The sequence below is a fragment of the Grampus griseus genome (genome assembly GCF_964374135.1).
Source record: "Grampus griseus genome assembly, chromosome: 6".
Classification (NCBI taxonomy): Eukaryota; Metazoa; Chordata; class Mammalia; order Artiodactyla; family Delphinidae; genus Grampus; species Grampus griseus.
The window spans coordinates 94,298,701-94,315,667 of record NC_139000.1 but is presented as its reverse complement, the minus strand read 5'-3'; the positions used below and the strand labels follow the sequence as shown (position 1 = coordinate 94,315,667).

The window sequence follows — 16,967 nt, the reverse complement described above, 5'->3', positions numbered from 1 at the left end:
ATTTTATAAGCATCCGTGGCAAACAAATAGGATAGTTTGGAGGTACAAAGAACTATACAAATTTTTAATATGAAGCAATATCAATTTACGTATACGCATATAAAAGGTGACCTTGGGATAATGATGCTCATAGACCATTCCAAAATACCACTCTCTTTGATTTAAAGTCCTTTGTATCTTGGACCTCAGGGTCCTGGAATCAAGTAACTGGATCTGAACTCTGGTTTTCCAGATCCATGTCCAATGCCCAACCATTCCACCTTGCCTTATGCCCTGATTGACCTTTTGTTGTTAAAACTGGGATGGAGGATCACAGAATGTCTGGGGAGATGGTTCAGTCACCTCATTAGAAATTGGGAAATGCAAATTAAGACCACAATGGAAATACCATTACACGCCCTTCAGACTGGCAAAAATTAAAAAGACCAAAAATGCTAAATATTTCTGAGAATGAGGGCAATAGGCACCCTCGTATACTGCCTGTGGGAGCATGAATCAGTTCAATCATTTTGGAAAACAATTTGGAATTCTCTACTGAAGTTGAACCTATTTATCCCCTCTGAGTCAGCAAAACACTACAAGATATACAAAACATGTGCATTCTCCACCTATAAAGTATGTGGGGATGCTTATAACAGCTTTATCTGCGATTATCAAAAACCATAAGCAGCCTAAGTGTTCACTAAGTGCAGAGTAAGTAGGTTGCGGGGTATTCATACCACAGAATGTCATAGAATAAAACAAACAAATGGCAGTGATACAAAGCACAGATGACTCTGACAAGTATAAAACGTATACTGTGATTCCACATGCATGAAGTTCCCAAACAGGCAAATGCGAACGGTTTTGATGTACGCCTAGGTCCTAGGTGGTGACGAGAAAGAAAAAAGTCAGGGCATGCTGGACACAAGGGTGCAGGAAGTGGTGTCCTGTAACAGGTGGGTGTGAGTGAGCGGCCTTCTGCGATGCTGCTTTTGTTTTAGTTCTTGACTCCAGTGGTGTTTGCTTTAGAATTATCCATTAAGCTGCACTTACAGAGTGACTCACTCTTCTGTGTGTTTCGTATTTTCGTAAGAAAAACAGCATTAAAAGAGAGCTGATGCAAGGCAGAAATAGAGCATCTCTTGCTCTTGGGCAGTGATTTCTGCAAAGGCACACGCTTCCTTGAGGCTCCCCCCGAAAATAGGTCCCAGAGGAGTTTCTCTCCCAGAGCTCCAGCCAGGCAACCTGTTTCAGCTCCCGGGATGCCAGTGGCGACAGCTACCTGGTGAGCACAATCTAAGGACCGGGAGGCACAGGGACAGGCTGTGGACATGCAGCCTGAGCAGCCCCCGAAGCAGCTGGCAGGAAACGAGGGCAGAGAAGGGAAACCCACAGGCCCAACATCTGTAGGTGGCAAAGCCCAGAGGCTTGGTGACACTAACGGCCAGTAACTGTGAGGTGTCTGCTGGCTGCAGGCAGATCCTGGGCTGGGCTATTTTTAATCTAACATATGGAAAATACTGGTTTGGAAGCTGAAGTAGCTCCTCCTCCTGGCCCCCTCCTGTTCCTCAGAAAGCCCCCCTCTGCCCTGGGACACCCGCCAGGTTTGTCACATGGACGCCCAAAGGGGAAAGAGCAAAGACTAGTCTTGCACCTTCTCTTGGGGTTGCTGGCCTCCATCCTCCAGGTCAACTATCTTCAGTCATGTTCCCGGAAGCCCCAGAATACTGTATTTTTTCCCAGTGAATCTCTTGGAACAAGCAGGCTCACGACAGATTTGTGTTTTGCTACGACAGGGTGTGGGACTTCAGCGCTCTTGAACTGCGAAGTTGTCCTAACTGGCCTTAAGACCATCTTGAGGTCCTTGGTGAGAGGGCAGGAGAGCCACCTTGCCTCTGCGGGTGGATGGTCTCAGGCTCTGCGATGAGCAGGCCTTGCACCTCACAGACACCAAGCACTTGGCCAAGCTGAGGTGGGGAGAGTGTTCGTTCTGCCAGGCACAGCCTGGGGGGGCTGAAGCCCTTTTCCACCCTCCTATGACCTCCTGCATCGGAGAAAACATGTGGTAATGATGCCCAGATACTGACAGGGAAGTGAGGACCAGGAGGTGGTGGGACCCTCAAGGTGACCTCCACCCAGCAAGGTCTGGGGACAGTGCATTGTGTCTGCTGCAGACAGAACAGGACAGCTGGGGCACATCCTAGCCCACCAGGCATTCTCACTGTCCTGTGCATTTGTTTTCCCATGGGCAGAGTAGAGCGTGGCTGGCTGGAGGGGAAAGGGGGTGCCTGGGATAAGCTGTGTACCTATGGCCCGGATGGGCTGTACAAAGAGACAGGGAGGGGCTCACTTCCAGGGCTGACGCTGTATCGGGTGGTCAGATACTGTGGCATGGGGCCCAAAGGTGGCTTCGAGACAGCAGCTGAGGAAGGAAGGAGAGGATATGGGAGTGGCACGCCCAGTAGTATGCTTGCCAGTATAACGCTGAGAGCATCCCCAGACTCAGGAGAGGTATCAGCGCTAATGATCCACGGAAGACAAGAGGAAATGCAACTTCTGGGTGCTTTTGCTTTGCACTATAGCAAAATTTAGGCACGTGAGCATTCCATACATGCAATGAAAGCAGGATCAATATGGAACACAGGTCTAAATGTGGGGCCATGCCAAGCTATTCTTTCACACATCTGCCTTTTAAAAAGTTTTATCAATTCCCCTCTCTCTCCCTCTGCTCTAGTTTATGAGGTGAAACTAGGTCATGCTGCTTCTCCTCCAGCTTCATGGGGACCTTGATCAGACCAATGAAGTGATACTGACGTTAGTCCACAACCCCCTTTAAACTTTTCACTTCAGACAGGCCATGACCCTTTATGCTGACCTGCGGCTGCAGAACCACACGTGTCGAATAAAATGGCACACTTTGATCCATGATGGAAACACCTAAGAGCGCTCACAGAACTCAGCTTTTATTGTGGCATATGAGGGTCATGCAGTCTCATTCATCTATGAATAAGGTTTTTTCTAAACCCAGAGATCACTTTTGAAATTTAAATATATAACAAAAAGTGAGTTATAACTTAAGGAGGGAAAAGTGAGTGGCAAATAAGAGCAAAAAAAAAAAAAAGTGAGATTTAGCTAAGGACAAACACCAATATCAGTGCTGCAGTGGACAGGGGGAGAACAACCCGGGCCAGCAGCAAGGTGGGCACCTGAACCTGAGATTCCCCCATTAAAGCAAGGACGGTGAAGAAGAAAACCTCTTCAACTCCGGAGAACAGTGTTCCCAGCATAGAACACTCAGGAGTCCCACAGATGAATATCAAATACGAGCTCAAAAAGATCACCCAAAACATAAGGAAACAGGAGTTATAAGAAAGAGGTCAGGGAGGGAAAAAGAGCAGGAGAGACAGAGATTTATACACCTAAGGACTTTCTGTATTGGAATCATCAGATACAGAATATAAGCTAACTATACATGAAATATTCAAAGAGACAAAAGATGGAATCACAAAAACTAGCAAGCAATAAGATACTCTCAAAAATATAGAGGACTATTTGAGAAACAACAAAAACAAATGGAATTTCTAGAAATTTTTTAAAAATATAACTGATGGAAAAAGCCAGTGGATGGGTTTAAAGTAGATTAGATACAGATGAGGTAAAAATTAATGAACTGGAAGACAAATCCAAGAACATTACATAGTTCAGTGCAAAGAGAAAAGGCAATAGAAACTAAGAAAGAATAGAGGATAAATTAAGAAGGTCTAAAACACGTTTAATAGGAGCCTCTGAAGGAAGAAATGATAAGAAAGAAGGATGATAATACTTGAAAAAAATAGATGAGTATTTTCCAGAACTGATGAAAGAATCCATGGTTGTAGGAAGCACAGATACAGGACAACCACTGGCTTAGCTTTAAACATATTACCTTGTTCATCTCTGTAACAACTCAGGTAACACAGTAGTTTCCCCTTTTTATCATTCAGTAAGCTGAGGTCAGAGAGATGAATTAAGCTATCTAACTCACAGAGCTATTAAGTGGCTGTGCTTGCCTGAACTTAAGTTTCTACAAATAGAAGCAGTTTCAAGGTTAACTCTGTCTCAACCAGTCAAATAATACAGGAACATTCCCTAATGTACATATGGTTAAAGACCCTCCAATGAACTTGGAAAATCTCAAATGATCACTATTCTTAACGTAGCTTAGGTAGGCATCCAGCATCTTGAGCACGCTCAAATGTGGTCCTCAGACCAGCATCACTTGAGAACTTGTTAGAAATCCAAATTCCTGAGATATAACTCAGGCCTAGTGAGTTAAAAACTGGGGGGTGGGGGTGTGTGGTTTGACCCAGCAATCTGTGCTTTAACCAGCATCCAGGTGGTCTGCACACAAACAGAAGGTTGAGAATCACTGCTTACATCATCTGCTCTGGACTTTTTATCCATCCTGTGGAACCCCACTGAAGGTACTGTTTTCATTCTTCATCCTTTCTCCTAGTTTACATTTGTTCCTTGCTCATGGGGAATACAAGTGTATATTCTTACAAGCTATCTCAATGTCTCTGAAAAAATGTAGCATATTCTGAATACATTTTATCCTGGTTACCTTACACTGAGTTGTACTTGCACTGAAAAAGATTACTAATAGCTATTTCCAAAGAGAGGCATCCACCTGCCATCCAGTATACCTGATGGGGAAGGGGGAGAGGGATGGGGAGGGCATTGGTGAAAGGTATTGTTCTAATATTCAAGGATGGCCGGTATGTCACCCAGTGTCCCCAAGCCAGGTCCAACCTGGACAAGGACCACATGGTTTAGCACATTCCTGATTCTGGGTGCACACAACCCTTTTCCTTAGAAAGCCACTGTCACCAAATCTTCTAGTACCCAGTTGTGTACAGAATGGTGTATGCCCTCATTGGACCATCTGTGCATGTTGCTCATTGTTTTACCTATAGGTTCCCCTGGAAGGCCTCCTACAGGGCCCCGAACATTAGAGGAATGAATAAGTGAATGTGTGTGTGTGTGTGTGTGTGTGTGTACGCGTACATGTGTGTAAAGGAGGAGAGGGTGTGAGGGGCATCAGGCTATAATGGAGAAGGATGTGGTGGGGAAGGGAAGGGAAGAAAAGGGAGGAAGGGAGAAAACAATGAGAATGTCATACTCCATCTAGAAAATGGCTAATGAAGAAGGGATGACTCAAAGATTAAAGTGTTTATTTCTCCTTGAAAGGGACAGGGGAAGGAAGATCTGGGGTACCTGGATTTCAGATGCACATAAGAGCACATCACACAGGGAACTCAATTGTTCTGCAGGGCTGGAAAGGTGGTTGACTGTGGAGGGCATGTGAAGGATAAACGGCACCACTACTTGGTACCTGCTCAGAGGCCTCTGCACTGTCTTGTTTCTCTGCATACAGGGCCCCAGGCTACCTGGGATGACTGTCACATATTAAAGAGCTGTCATGAGAAAAGCGTGGGTCGAGGAGTCCCACCCATCATATGCAACAACCACAGGCCAGCGCAGGGTGCTGAGGCTCACCCTCAACTGCAGGGGATGTAACGCTCTACGACCTCAGGACCCGCGAAGCCCACAGGTCACAGCTCGTACACTCCCCAGCACGTGTGCCTCTCAGACCCTCGGACTCCAACTCTCCTGGGCTTCCTCTAGGCCTTTGTTCTCACCTTCCTGCCCTGCCCACACTACTCAGCTATGGCATGGGCAACACTCGCTCTTGACTTCTGCAAACTACTGTCCTGGTCTAAGACCTGACTCTCTGCCATCTCTCCCCCTGCAGAACCCTCATTCCCCTCTCTTCAGAATCCAGGGGACCAGCCCAGAGGTCAGGGTCTTCCTCAGGACCTCACAAGTCTCTCAGACCTGACTGCACCACTGGTTTGGCCCAGGAGACTCGATCTGGCAGCACCTCGTCCCCACCTGCTCTCCTGGGATCTCCTTCAATCCCCTCCACCTCTTAGTCCCACGGCAACGCTGGCCTGGCGTTCACCAAGCATTTCCAAAATAAGACCTGCAGTCAGCACCTCTTGCCTTCCACCATTCTCACCCAGCGGCTCTGGGCACAGCCGCCCCAGCACTCATCCTGCTGTGGCTCTTCCTCCCTCCTGATGGAGTCCAGAACTGCCTTACTACCACCTCAACCTCAGCTAAATCTAATCGGCCAGTTTAAGGATCATTTGGCAAATATTACAGTTGGTGTGTAAATAGGATGACCCTCTGGTCTGAGACAGCCCTGCTGACCCCTGCTGTACCCCCTCCCATCATGTTATCGGCCCCCTTTCCCTCTCCCTGAGTGGACAATCCATTCCCCAGTCCACCCCTTAGGGTCAGGAGGGACTTCCTGTCTGGTTGGACAGCCTTTCCTTCACACAGCTTGTCACTCCTGCCCTGCTCCTGGGCCAGGCCACACTCAGGTGGCAGTGTTGACCCCTAAGACTCTGCACTGACACTTCCTCCTGCCCAGGACCACTTTCTTTTCTTTCTCTACTGATTCTCTTCTCCTCACTGCTCAGAACACAGCTGAAACGTTCCTTTCCCCAGAAAAAGATTCCTACCACTGAGACCTGTTCTGAGCACTTGGGCTCCACCCGTGAAGATGGAGGCCAGTCCCTGCACTTGGGCATGCAGAACAAGTGGGACTGACGGACAACAAACAAGCGAACAGAAATAAAGATACCAACAGTGTCATTAGATGGGACGACCGTGATGGATGGAGCGGGACATGTAGTCACACGTCACACAGTTTGCAGTATGTGTTTCTGAATTTAACATCTTCCCCTAGGCTGTAAGCACGGTGCAGGCAGGGACTAAAGTCTAGTTTGTCACAGTCCTATCACAATGCCTGGCACACATCTGGTGGAATGCATTATTTTGTGGAATGAGAGGCTATTTTTGCAGTTTTTTTTTTTTTTTTTTTTAACAGCATACTTCTAAAGTCAGAGAATAAGAACTACAGTGAAAATGGCATTGGCGACTTACTGGTTTGATGACTCCTTTGACAAATCTGAGATACTATCTTTTCTGTGCCATGTTAATTCAGCCATTTGGAGAGCTGCCATCTGTGTATTTTAAAGGTCACCTAGAACTCACTCTTGACTCTGTAAGACTTGCAAGGACATTTAGCCAAAAACAATAAAATGTTTTCCTGGGTATTAAGCACAAAGCAAGTGACAATTCCATTGCTTTTCGTTTGCAGAACATGGAAATTTTAGAGTGTTTTTGTTCTGAGATCCCTTACATGATGACACAAAGGGACTAGTACATTACATTTCAGCAGATGTGATGTGCTCTTGGAGCAGCACTTGTGAATGTGAGCTCTGAGCTGTCCTGCACGAACCACATGGTGAGATACTTCTGAACTGGACAGTCAGAGAACCATTGACCACAGCCCGTCCCCATGGCCTCGTTTGGCCCAAGCAGGGCCCAGCAGTGTGACCACATGGCCTTAGAGTTTTGTATGATTTGTAAAAGACATTTAATCACAGCCAGAGAAGACCACTCTTTCTTCCACTCCAACTTCCTTTTCCAGAGTTGACAATGATCCTAAAAATGGACATGCATTACTCAGAATGAGGTGTGAACCTAGAGGAAGGACTGAGTTTTCTTTTTTCAAAATGAAGAAAATACTACCAAATTATTGTCAAATGAAGAGGGAAACACTATACTGTCAAAAGATGTAGAAAATAAAAGGTGCTATAGACGTGTGTCAGGAACTTAAGTAAAAATAAAAATATTACTTTTTCTAAATTTTGTATGTTTAAGGTATTGATAAGTTTTTTAAAAATTGTAAATCTTTGTGATTTTTTTCTCACTCTAAAATATACTGTATTGTATACCTAATTTTGTGTTCTTTCTTAAAGAGGGTCTCCAAATTATATATGCTTTGGACCCCACCAATTCTGGATCCTTCCTTTGGGGGAGAGGATACAACATTTTCGGAAAGTAAGCTTTGTTTCTCTTTCCTAACAAATCTATTTTGTAGTCACGCCTGAGCTGTGGCTAATTTCTCAAAATGGCAAACTGTGCTGTCATATGAGGCCTCAGAGAGCTGAGGGGACTCATCCCCAACACAGTCTGTCCACTCTGCCTCTGTCCCTGATGTCACAAATGAGGCAGAGCTCCAGCCCTGACCCACAGGACCTGGGCTGAGGGTCCCTGTCTGGTGTTCCCATCTGGCCAGCCAGACCCCAGACACAGGCAGGTGCCTTAGTCAGAATACCACAGGCTGAGGGGCTTTAAAAACAGACGTTTCTCTCAGTTCTGGAGGCTGGAAGTCTTGGATCACGATGCTGGTGAAAGCCTGTTCCCTGGCATGTAGACAGCCGCCATCTGGCTGTATGCTCACGTACGTGGCCTTGCCTCTCTGGTGCAGGCAGAGTCCAGCCTCCTCCTTTTCATAGATAATCCCATCATGGGGCCCCATCTTCATGGCTTCGTCTAAACCTAATCATCTCTCAAAGGCCCCACCTCCACATCTGTTACACTGGGGGCTGGGGCTTCAACATACAAATCTGTGGGGACACAAACATTCAGCCCATCATAGCAGATGATGAAAAGCCACCTCTAGAAATGCCACAGATGACTGCAAGGGAGGGTCTATAGGCCACACTGTCCATCTCCTCTGTAAAGAGCCTTTATTCTCCAAGGACAGTACAAAGTCCCTGACAGCCACTCTTCACAAAGCCACTCCTGAACAGTCCCAGCCAAGCTGTGTGTACAGGAGACAAGAGCGGGGAGCGGGCATTCTGAGTAATGTGCCCTGGTACCACGCCTTGCATGGGGAGAACGGTGGAGCCAGAGACAGTGGACGCCTTGGACGTGGCTTTTGCTTCTGCTTCCTCTCAGCTCAGACGTGCCAGGGACACCACATTCCAGCTCTCATCTCCTACTTGCCTGACAGCCTTGGGCAAGCTCCTCTGTGCCTAAGTCCTTGTTTGAAAATCAAGGGATTTAGACCATTAGCAGTGAGGTCCCTTCTGGCTCAGGGGTTCTGCTACTGCAAATGGATTTCATACCATAGTTCAAGAGGAGAGAAAATATGTACAGTGTGGCCGGTGAGCATGCTCACTTCTGCACCTCTGCACTGGCTCTTTTCTTTTTTTTTTTTTTTTTTTGCCGTACGCGGGCCTCTCACTGTCGTGGCCTCTCCTGTTGCAAAGCACAGGCTCCGGATGCGCAGGCTCAGCGGCCATGGCTCACGGGCCCAGCCGCTCTGCGGCATGTGGGATCTTCCCGGACCGGTGCACGAATCCGTGTCCCCTGCATTGGCAGGCGGACTCCCAACCACTGCGCCACCAGGGAAACCCTGCACTGGCTCTTTTTTACACGCAGCCAGACGGGTACCATTGAACTTCAGTTGGATCTGCCTTAACACCTTCCCGAAGCTGGACAGACTGGTTTGCCCAAAGCAAAGTCCTCCCAATGCCCGAGAGCCCTCAGTAAACTGGCCCCCATCCTCCATTTCTCCCCCTCTCACTCTGCACCAGCCACAGTGGCCTCGTGGTGGCCTGGCCCTCCTAGCACACTCCTGGCCTTTGGGCACCCACACATGCTGTTCCCTCATCAGGATGGCTCCCAGCTGCTTTCAGGTCTCTGCTCAAATGTCTCCTTCACAGTCAGGCCCTTCCTTGCCATCCAGCATAAAACAGAACCCCCAACCACAGCATGCTCTAGTCCCTTCCTTAAATGCTCCGATGCGCTGTGCAACTCTTGTTCAATCATTCAGTGTCTACTTCTGCCAGTGACATGTGGGCCCCACGAGGCAGACGCCTCCGTCTCCAATGCCCAGGACGGAGCTGGTTTCCAGTGCCTCACGCAACTGTGGACACCAATAAATGCTGGTCCACAGATGGACGAGTCAGTTTAAATGATGGGAAAGTAGGCAGGAGACACATTCTTTAGGGAAACCTGGATAAGGCCGGAGAAGACCCAGTTGGAAGGACCCCACAACTGTGGGGCTGTCCCAGGGTGGGTGCTCCCTGCAACACCCCCTTGTCTAAGTGGGGAGCAGACGGTCTCCCTGAATGCAGCTCTTCCCCGGCGAGAGTCTGAGCCCAGGCTTCTGAACCGGTGAGAAGGCAGAGGTCTTGCTGTTTGGATAACCCAACTTGGGGCTGACTTAACGTACCAAGATGCCATGTATGCAGTCCCATGAGAGGTGTGTTGGAAATTATTCCTAAGAAGTTGGTAAAAGTTCAAACCTCAGGGGAAAATGAGCTGATAGGTGCCACACTGAGGGCAAAAAATATCCCTCTGTCTCATGATTTCTGCCAGTGGCCATTACTGCATCCACTAAGCCATCATCCCAGTCATGCAGTGTGCCAGCCTGGGCTGCTCTGGACTTGTTTTTAGGATTTTTTTTTTTTTTTAAGAGTATTGTGTTTAAGATCATTTCTTAAATAATAGGGATTATAGGAAAGTCTGAGGAAAATTCTTTACATTAGATGGATACTCAGAGAAAACACTTCAATTCTAGGAAAAGTTTACAGTGCCAGCTGGGTGTGACTCCACATCCTTGGGCACGGGGCTACACTGCTGTGTAAGTGTCCGAGGCCAGATTGGGGCACCCAGTCAGCATGTCCGGGGCGGGGGTCACTGAGCAGTGACAAACACAGGTGAGCATGCCTTGGCTGGCAGCCCCCCGGCAACCCACCAGCCACAGCACCTCAGGGGAATGAGGTCGACACCTGTCCAAGACAGCTCCTTGCCCTCTCTGGACCACCGACCCTGCCCCGAGGCAGCCTACATCTCCAGCACCTCCAGGACTGAGGTGCACTGAGCACTGAGGATAAGAGTGAGCAGGCCTTGAGACACACACCTCATTTCTGAGATTATGAGGCCAGAGTCTGCACACCTGCTTGTGATGAAGTTCCTGCACTAACCTTTCATATGAGCGACTCCCAGCAAATTTTCTTTACTATCCATCCTACTGGTACTTCTCCCCAAAGAGAAGAAAAGTCTGAGATCTTGGAGCAAATGTGAGCAATCACACTGCAGTATCTTTAGCTTGGATGGATAGCCACAGATAGTGTTATGCATCCCATGTTTATCATTAAAAGCAGAATACGTGGCTGAATAGATATTCTTCAATGATGTCCCTTGGTGCCCAAGAAAAATGTTCACTTTGGGGCCATACTGGGCAAAACAAATGCTGAATTCCATGAGATGGCTTCAATTTGAGATGTCTGTGCAGCCAACCAACACATGTGTTTTGATGATAGCACATGATCCCTTCCCCAAAGTCACCAGGACTCCAGGAATGTGGAGGCTGAGCTACCCCTAACTGTCCAAGCAGGCCTGGAGCTACTGGGTGAAGGGAAAAGACACAATACTTACAAAAACTTTCCATTTGTCTTTGATCCTATCAGGACAATCTGCTCAGATTCATCCCGAGAGATTTTTCCGTGGAACCAGGGCATTTTTTCATGGGCTGTGGTGGCGATCAGCTTCTCCAGCTGAGGTTTCTGGCTGATAATGGCCTGCTCGAGAGCTTGACCCTGTCCCGAGGAGAAGAGAGTGAAGCCATACCAAGCGAAAGTGACGAGAAAGACGCAGAAAGCATTTCCAATCTATCCTAAGTCCTGACATGGTAAAATGTAATCACATTTATTTATGTGTTTGTATGTTCATTCAATAAATAAAGCCAATAGATCTTATATATTGTTTAAGTGCCTTCAAGTATATAACTAACAAAATAGACTTTAGGATACAGAAGTGGGCACTTTAAAAGCCACATTGGGCTTCAGAAACCATCTGGTATAATCCATGAGGTCTAGAGAATGGTCTTCCTGCCCTCTTCCAATCAGTCGCCTCCTAGAACTGACTGTTCTGTGTTAGACGCTGATCACATAATAACAATCAGGAAGATGTAAGACATGCTTTTTCCTGTCTGCCTCTACAAGGCTTCACTCTGAGCACTTACACATGTTGCTGCCTGTAACTGCAAGAGATGTGATCACAGAAAGAGGAGATAAACCTTGACAACATGGAAAACAAAAATGAGAAAAAGGCTGACAGCTGGGTGAATTCGCTTCTTCAACTGTTCTTAGTGGGAGAGAAATAGATATCTTTCACAGTAGTAAATAAACAACCTGAGCTGATTATTCCAAGTTATAAAAAGAATCAGAAGTGAAAATAAAAACATAACCAACCCACGTGAGGAGATGGAAGGGGGGAGGGAAGGCAGAAGGGAAGGTGAATTTGAAAATTTTGTCATGCTTCACAGATGGAATGAAAAACAAAAGCAGTAATAGTTACATACCAGAGAGGCATCCGATTCAAAGTGAGCAGAGGGCAAAAGCAAAAGGGTGTGGAATACTACTCGGCCATAATAAGGAACGGACCCCTGACACACAGCTGACTCACGAATGCATTATGCGGAGTGTAAGAAGCTGGTCTGAAAAGGCTACATGCTGTGTGAGTCCATTTATATGCATTCTGGACAAGGCAAAACTATAGGGACATAAATCAGATGAGGAGTTGCCAGGGGCTGGGGTTGGGGGTGAACATGAGGATGCTTGATGGGTGATGGAACTGTTGCATGCCTTGACTGGGGTGGGGGGCTACATGATGCCATGTGATTGTCAAAAAATCATAGAACCAGGGCTTCCCTGGTGGTGCAGTGGTTGAGAGTCCGCCTGCCGATGCAGGGGACACGGGTTCGTGTCCCGGTCCGGGAAGATCCCACATGCCGCGGAGCGTCTGGGCCTGTGAGCCATGGCCGCTGAGCCTGCGCGTCCTGAGCCTGTGCTCCGCAACGGGAGAGGCCACAACAGTGAGAGGCCCGCGTACCGCAAAAAAAATAAATAAAAATAAAAATCATAGAACCATATACCTAAAAAGGATGAATTTCACAGTGTGTAAATTACACCTCAATAAATCTGATTTATCTGATTTTAAAAAAGAGTAAAAAGATGGTCTAAGACTTATGTAATGAATACTGATGAAAAATACTGAATATATAGTATCTGTTTGCAAGACTGAATTCAGTGCAGAACATATTAAAGGAGTAAAGAAGTCGGTGTATAGAATCCTCAGAAAGCCTGTAGTGTCATACATCCACATGGATATATAGAAAACATACATCCAGGAAACACAAGGAAATGGTTGAACACGTGGGTCTGAGCAGGAGACCATCAGCCAGCCTGGTGGCTCCTGATATCAAGTGCTGTTGAGAGTGTGGCAGGAATGTAAGTTGTCACAACCTCTGGGACCTTTCTGGATGACAACCTGTCAATATGTCCGAATCCTTCACTGTGGCAAATCCAACCTGTTCAGGGTTATCCTGCTGATGCTGCATAAAGCGTTAGGAGAATGTTACTAGCAGGATTATTTATAAACAATGAAGATGTCCATCAATAGGTACTAGTAAAATAAATTATGGTGCACAGGAGGGACCATCAGGCAGCCAGTAACAGGCTGATGCAGCTGTGTGTCTATGGACATGGAAAGTTCTGCAAGAGATATTATGAAGGTGTGAAATCAAGTGCCAATCAGTGTGTCCAGTATGACCCTCTTGGGTAAATAAAAACCAGTATATGCCTGTGGTGCCTCTCTGAAAGGGCCCAGCACGAATTGGGTAACAGTGGTTTCCTGTGGTGGAGAAACCACATGGCTGGCACTGTAGGGGCCCACCCTCTCAAGTGTGACCGCAAAAGAGGAAAGGCTGTCTTCTTGGAGTGAGGCATTTGGGGGCCCACGCTGATGACTAAGGGATAGGTTGCTTATCTGAGGCACCACTGCATGGCTCTCATGCAACTGGGTGCCTGTGTGGAATCCCAGGGCCGGCGAGCACACGAGACCGTGCACCGCCGCCGCCGGGGGACCGGCTGCCGCCCACCTGTAGGTTCCATGTCTGTTTCACATACTCCCGGATGAGGTTCTCCTTCAGGTCCTCAAAGGGGCCGGTTTTGGGCTGCACCCCGGGCGGCCGGTTGAAGGGCTTCTTGAGGAGACAGATGAGGCCATCCAGCTCCTGGGAGTGGTAGTGGCAAAGCTCGGCGGGGCTGCTGTGGGCCCTGCCGCCTGAGATGGCGTAGGTCCCGTTTAGCTCCCGCTCAATGGTGTAGTGATGCGCCTTCCGGTCGTGCGCCACCGACAGGGCAAAGCCGCCCAGGTAGTTGCGGCTCTGGCGCAGCAGGTAGAGCCCGTCGCTCATGCCCCCCTGGGCCAGGTAGTCTTCTGCCTCCTCCCGGGTGATGTTGCCGAAGAAGAAGGGCAGGTGGTTAGCGCTGTCGCCCATCCCTGCGCCTTCCCCTCAAGTGTTTCCCCTGGCAAAACAAAGACGGGGCAGTGGTCAGGACCTGAGCGGCACGACACTGTTAGAGCACCGACCCTCCAGATAAGGAGACAAGTCCTCCCGCCAGGCAGAAGCTCTTCCCTCTGAGACTCGGATCTAGAGCCTGAACTAACTGTGCCCTCGTCCTTTCTGCCCACATAACCATTACATTTCCAAACACACCCTCTCAGTATTGAACCAAGAAACAGAGCATTGGACCAATGCAGTCAAATTAATCTTTTGTGTGCATGTGTGGGTCGGGGGGTGGGGGGACAGAGAATTCTAAGAGACAAACTAAAAAGAGAAGTCCCCTTCCAAAACAGGGCTTAGGAGCTCTCTGACAGTCAGTGGGGCACAGGGGCAGAACCCAGACGAGCCCCTTGTTCTCTGGAGATGCAGTTGTCCAGAACACTCATGCTGGTCAGAGTTATGTGCAGTGAAGATGTCACTGGACTCCTTCTACGTGAACATTGAGGGTCTACTGTGTCACACGCTATAGCTGGACACCAGAGAGCTGAGCACTGGCCACATTTATATATGTCAAACCTCTGGCCAGGAGGTTGGACGGGCAAGTGGCTGCCCTGAGGCATGAAAGTGCCATCCTCCCAGAGCCCCAGGCCTCAGAGACACATTGTCCCCTTCCCACCCTCCTCCGGACCACTTCCTGGCACCCGTCTTGTACCATCCGCCGGAACAGTATCGAAGAAATAGTGCAGGTTCCACATTTGATGAGGACACCTGTCACCAAAAACAGATACTTCTCACACTAAACAGAAACACACTTCAGAGGGGAAGTGTGAAGGCAGTGAGTGCAATTTGACAGGAAGACTGTTTGATCATTTGTGGTTGTAGATGAGAAGGATCTATAATGCCAGTCCAAAAAGTATCTAAAATAGTGTATATTTTAACCAAAAGGGGATTTTCATCAATGGAAAAGTATCTAGATGACTGCATCTGTGCATCTAGGGAGCAAAGCACATACCCCTTCATGTTATACAAACAGACATACACACAGACACCCAAAGAAACACACACAGACCCACACACCACACACATACAGAGACACAGATACACACACACATGATTATGTGAAACAGCCTCTTCTCAACAGGACTTACCTTACAAAAGACAGTAGAACATAGTGCCTGCCTGGTAGAGGTAACAGAATTTTCTCCAGGCAATACTGCCAAATCCTGAGTGAGCCCCCCAAAAGACATGGGTTTTATTATAATTAGATTGTACAAATAATTTTCTCATTTGCTTCTCTTAATATTTGACTATCAATCACTAATTTTTCTTTGTCAATGTTTCTAAACATTCATCTTCCAGCAAGGTTTTGTTTTCTCTTATAAGTACCATCCATATTTGCTCTTAAAGCAAAGACATCTGCTATTAACCAAAAGACATCCCTGGAAAGACGGTGAGTAGATGTGTCTTTGGGGAGCAGTAGTTCCCTTCTGCTTCTTTCTTCTTCTCAGGCTAATCCCTCTATGCCATTTGTGTTACAGTTTCAGCCCCTGCCCCCCCATCCCCCAAAGAGTGAGGGCTCTGGACTCCTTTCTCATGCTCTGCTCTGTTCCTGCAGTGGGTCTTCCAGGGCCTCACCTATCTGTCATGCACAGTGAGCCCACCTGCACTTCCAACTCCTGTCCCCTGCAGCCCAGCACTTTTCCAACCTCCACATGCCTACACATCACCTGAACTCTGTTAAGCGCAGGGGCCAACCGAGCTGCAGTGCCAACAATCTGGGTGATGCTGATGCTGGGCCCCTGACCGTATCTGAGGCTGAGATCTCCATGTACTACCCCCTGCCTTCCTCAGCCAAGGCCCTCCCCCAGCCAGGAACCCAGAGTCCTTCAAGAGTCCTTGCTTTCTCTCAGGCTGGTTTCCCAAATGGCTGTGGTGTGTGTTCCGTTCCCTCTGTATCTCTTACCACTGCCCTTTCTAATGCACCCTCCCAGCTGCACTGCTGTAAGCACTGATGTCCTGCTGCCCTGCCATCCCCTCCCCTCCTATTCTGCTTCATCTGCCCCGTAGGCCCACAGTTCCCTGCAGCTTGCCCCATCCCTCTCTGCCTATCAGCCTCATTCCTAGCAGGCTCGGTCCACAGGCCACGGCTGTCCCCTCCTATCTCCTTGCTTACACACTCCCTCTGCTTGAGGGACACACCATCTTGCACACCTGCCCCAGATGCACCCTTGATCTCAGCTGTCCCTAGTGCTTGGGACTTCTCACAGAGCTGCCACCCACCACTGGCCTCAACAGTAAGTCTTCAAAAACAATATTGTAAGTGTTTACAAATATTTTTTAATTTACATAAACCTTAACAACTATTATTTTTAAAATTCATCAGTTTGCCACTAAGATTTACATCGGTGCTGGCCCTCTGCTGTGAATCCCACATTGAAGCGAACCAACATGACAAGATAGAAGACAGGCGGAAAGGCAGCCTGCCAGGCCCATCTTCCAGGCCCATGAGGGATGCTCCTGAATGGCTCTGATGGTGCATGTCAGACTCACCCCTAAGCAGGTGGTACCTCTCTGGCTTCCCTGGGAGGGGAAAGGCCTGGCTGCCCTCAGTGTCAGCAGTGCCTGGCCAAGCAGCCCTTTTATAATGGTGTGATTTCCTGGGCTGGAGGTGACACTGGGAGAGGGCCTGAGCAAATGCACTGGGCCGTTGCCGTTGGCAGTGGTT

General features: G+C 48.1%; 1 protein-coding gene across 1 annotated transcript in view; it reads right to left on the bottom strand.

Moving 5' to 3' along the window:
• The window catches only part of SYK (spleen associated tyrosine kinase), a 94,555-nt gene that overhangs the window by 38,983 nt on the left and 38,605 nt on the right, over positions 1-16,967 (bottom strand). Inside the window, exons 2-3 of the mRNA XM_082657288.1 lie at positions 13,835-14,264; positions 11,332-11,492 (exon numbers count right to left, since the gene is read on the bottom strand). Coding sequence (XP_082513414.1) covers positions 11,332-11,492; positions 13,835-14,236 — 563 coding nt within the window. The 5' untranslated portion in view covers positions 14,237-14,264. The remainder of the gene's footprint in view (positions 1-11,331; positions 11,493-13,834; positions 14,265-16,967) is intronic.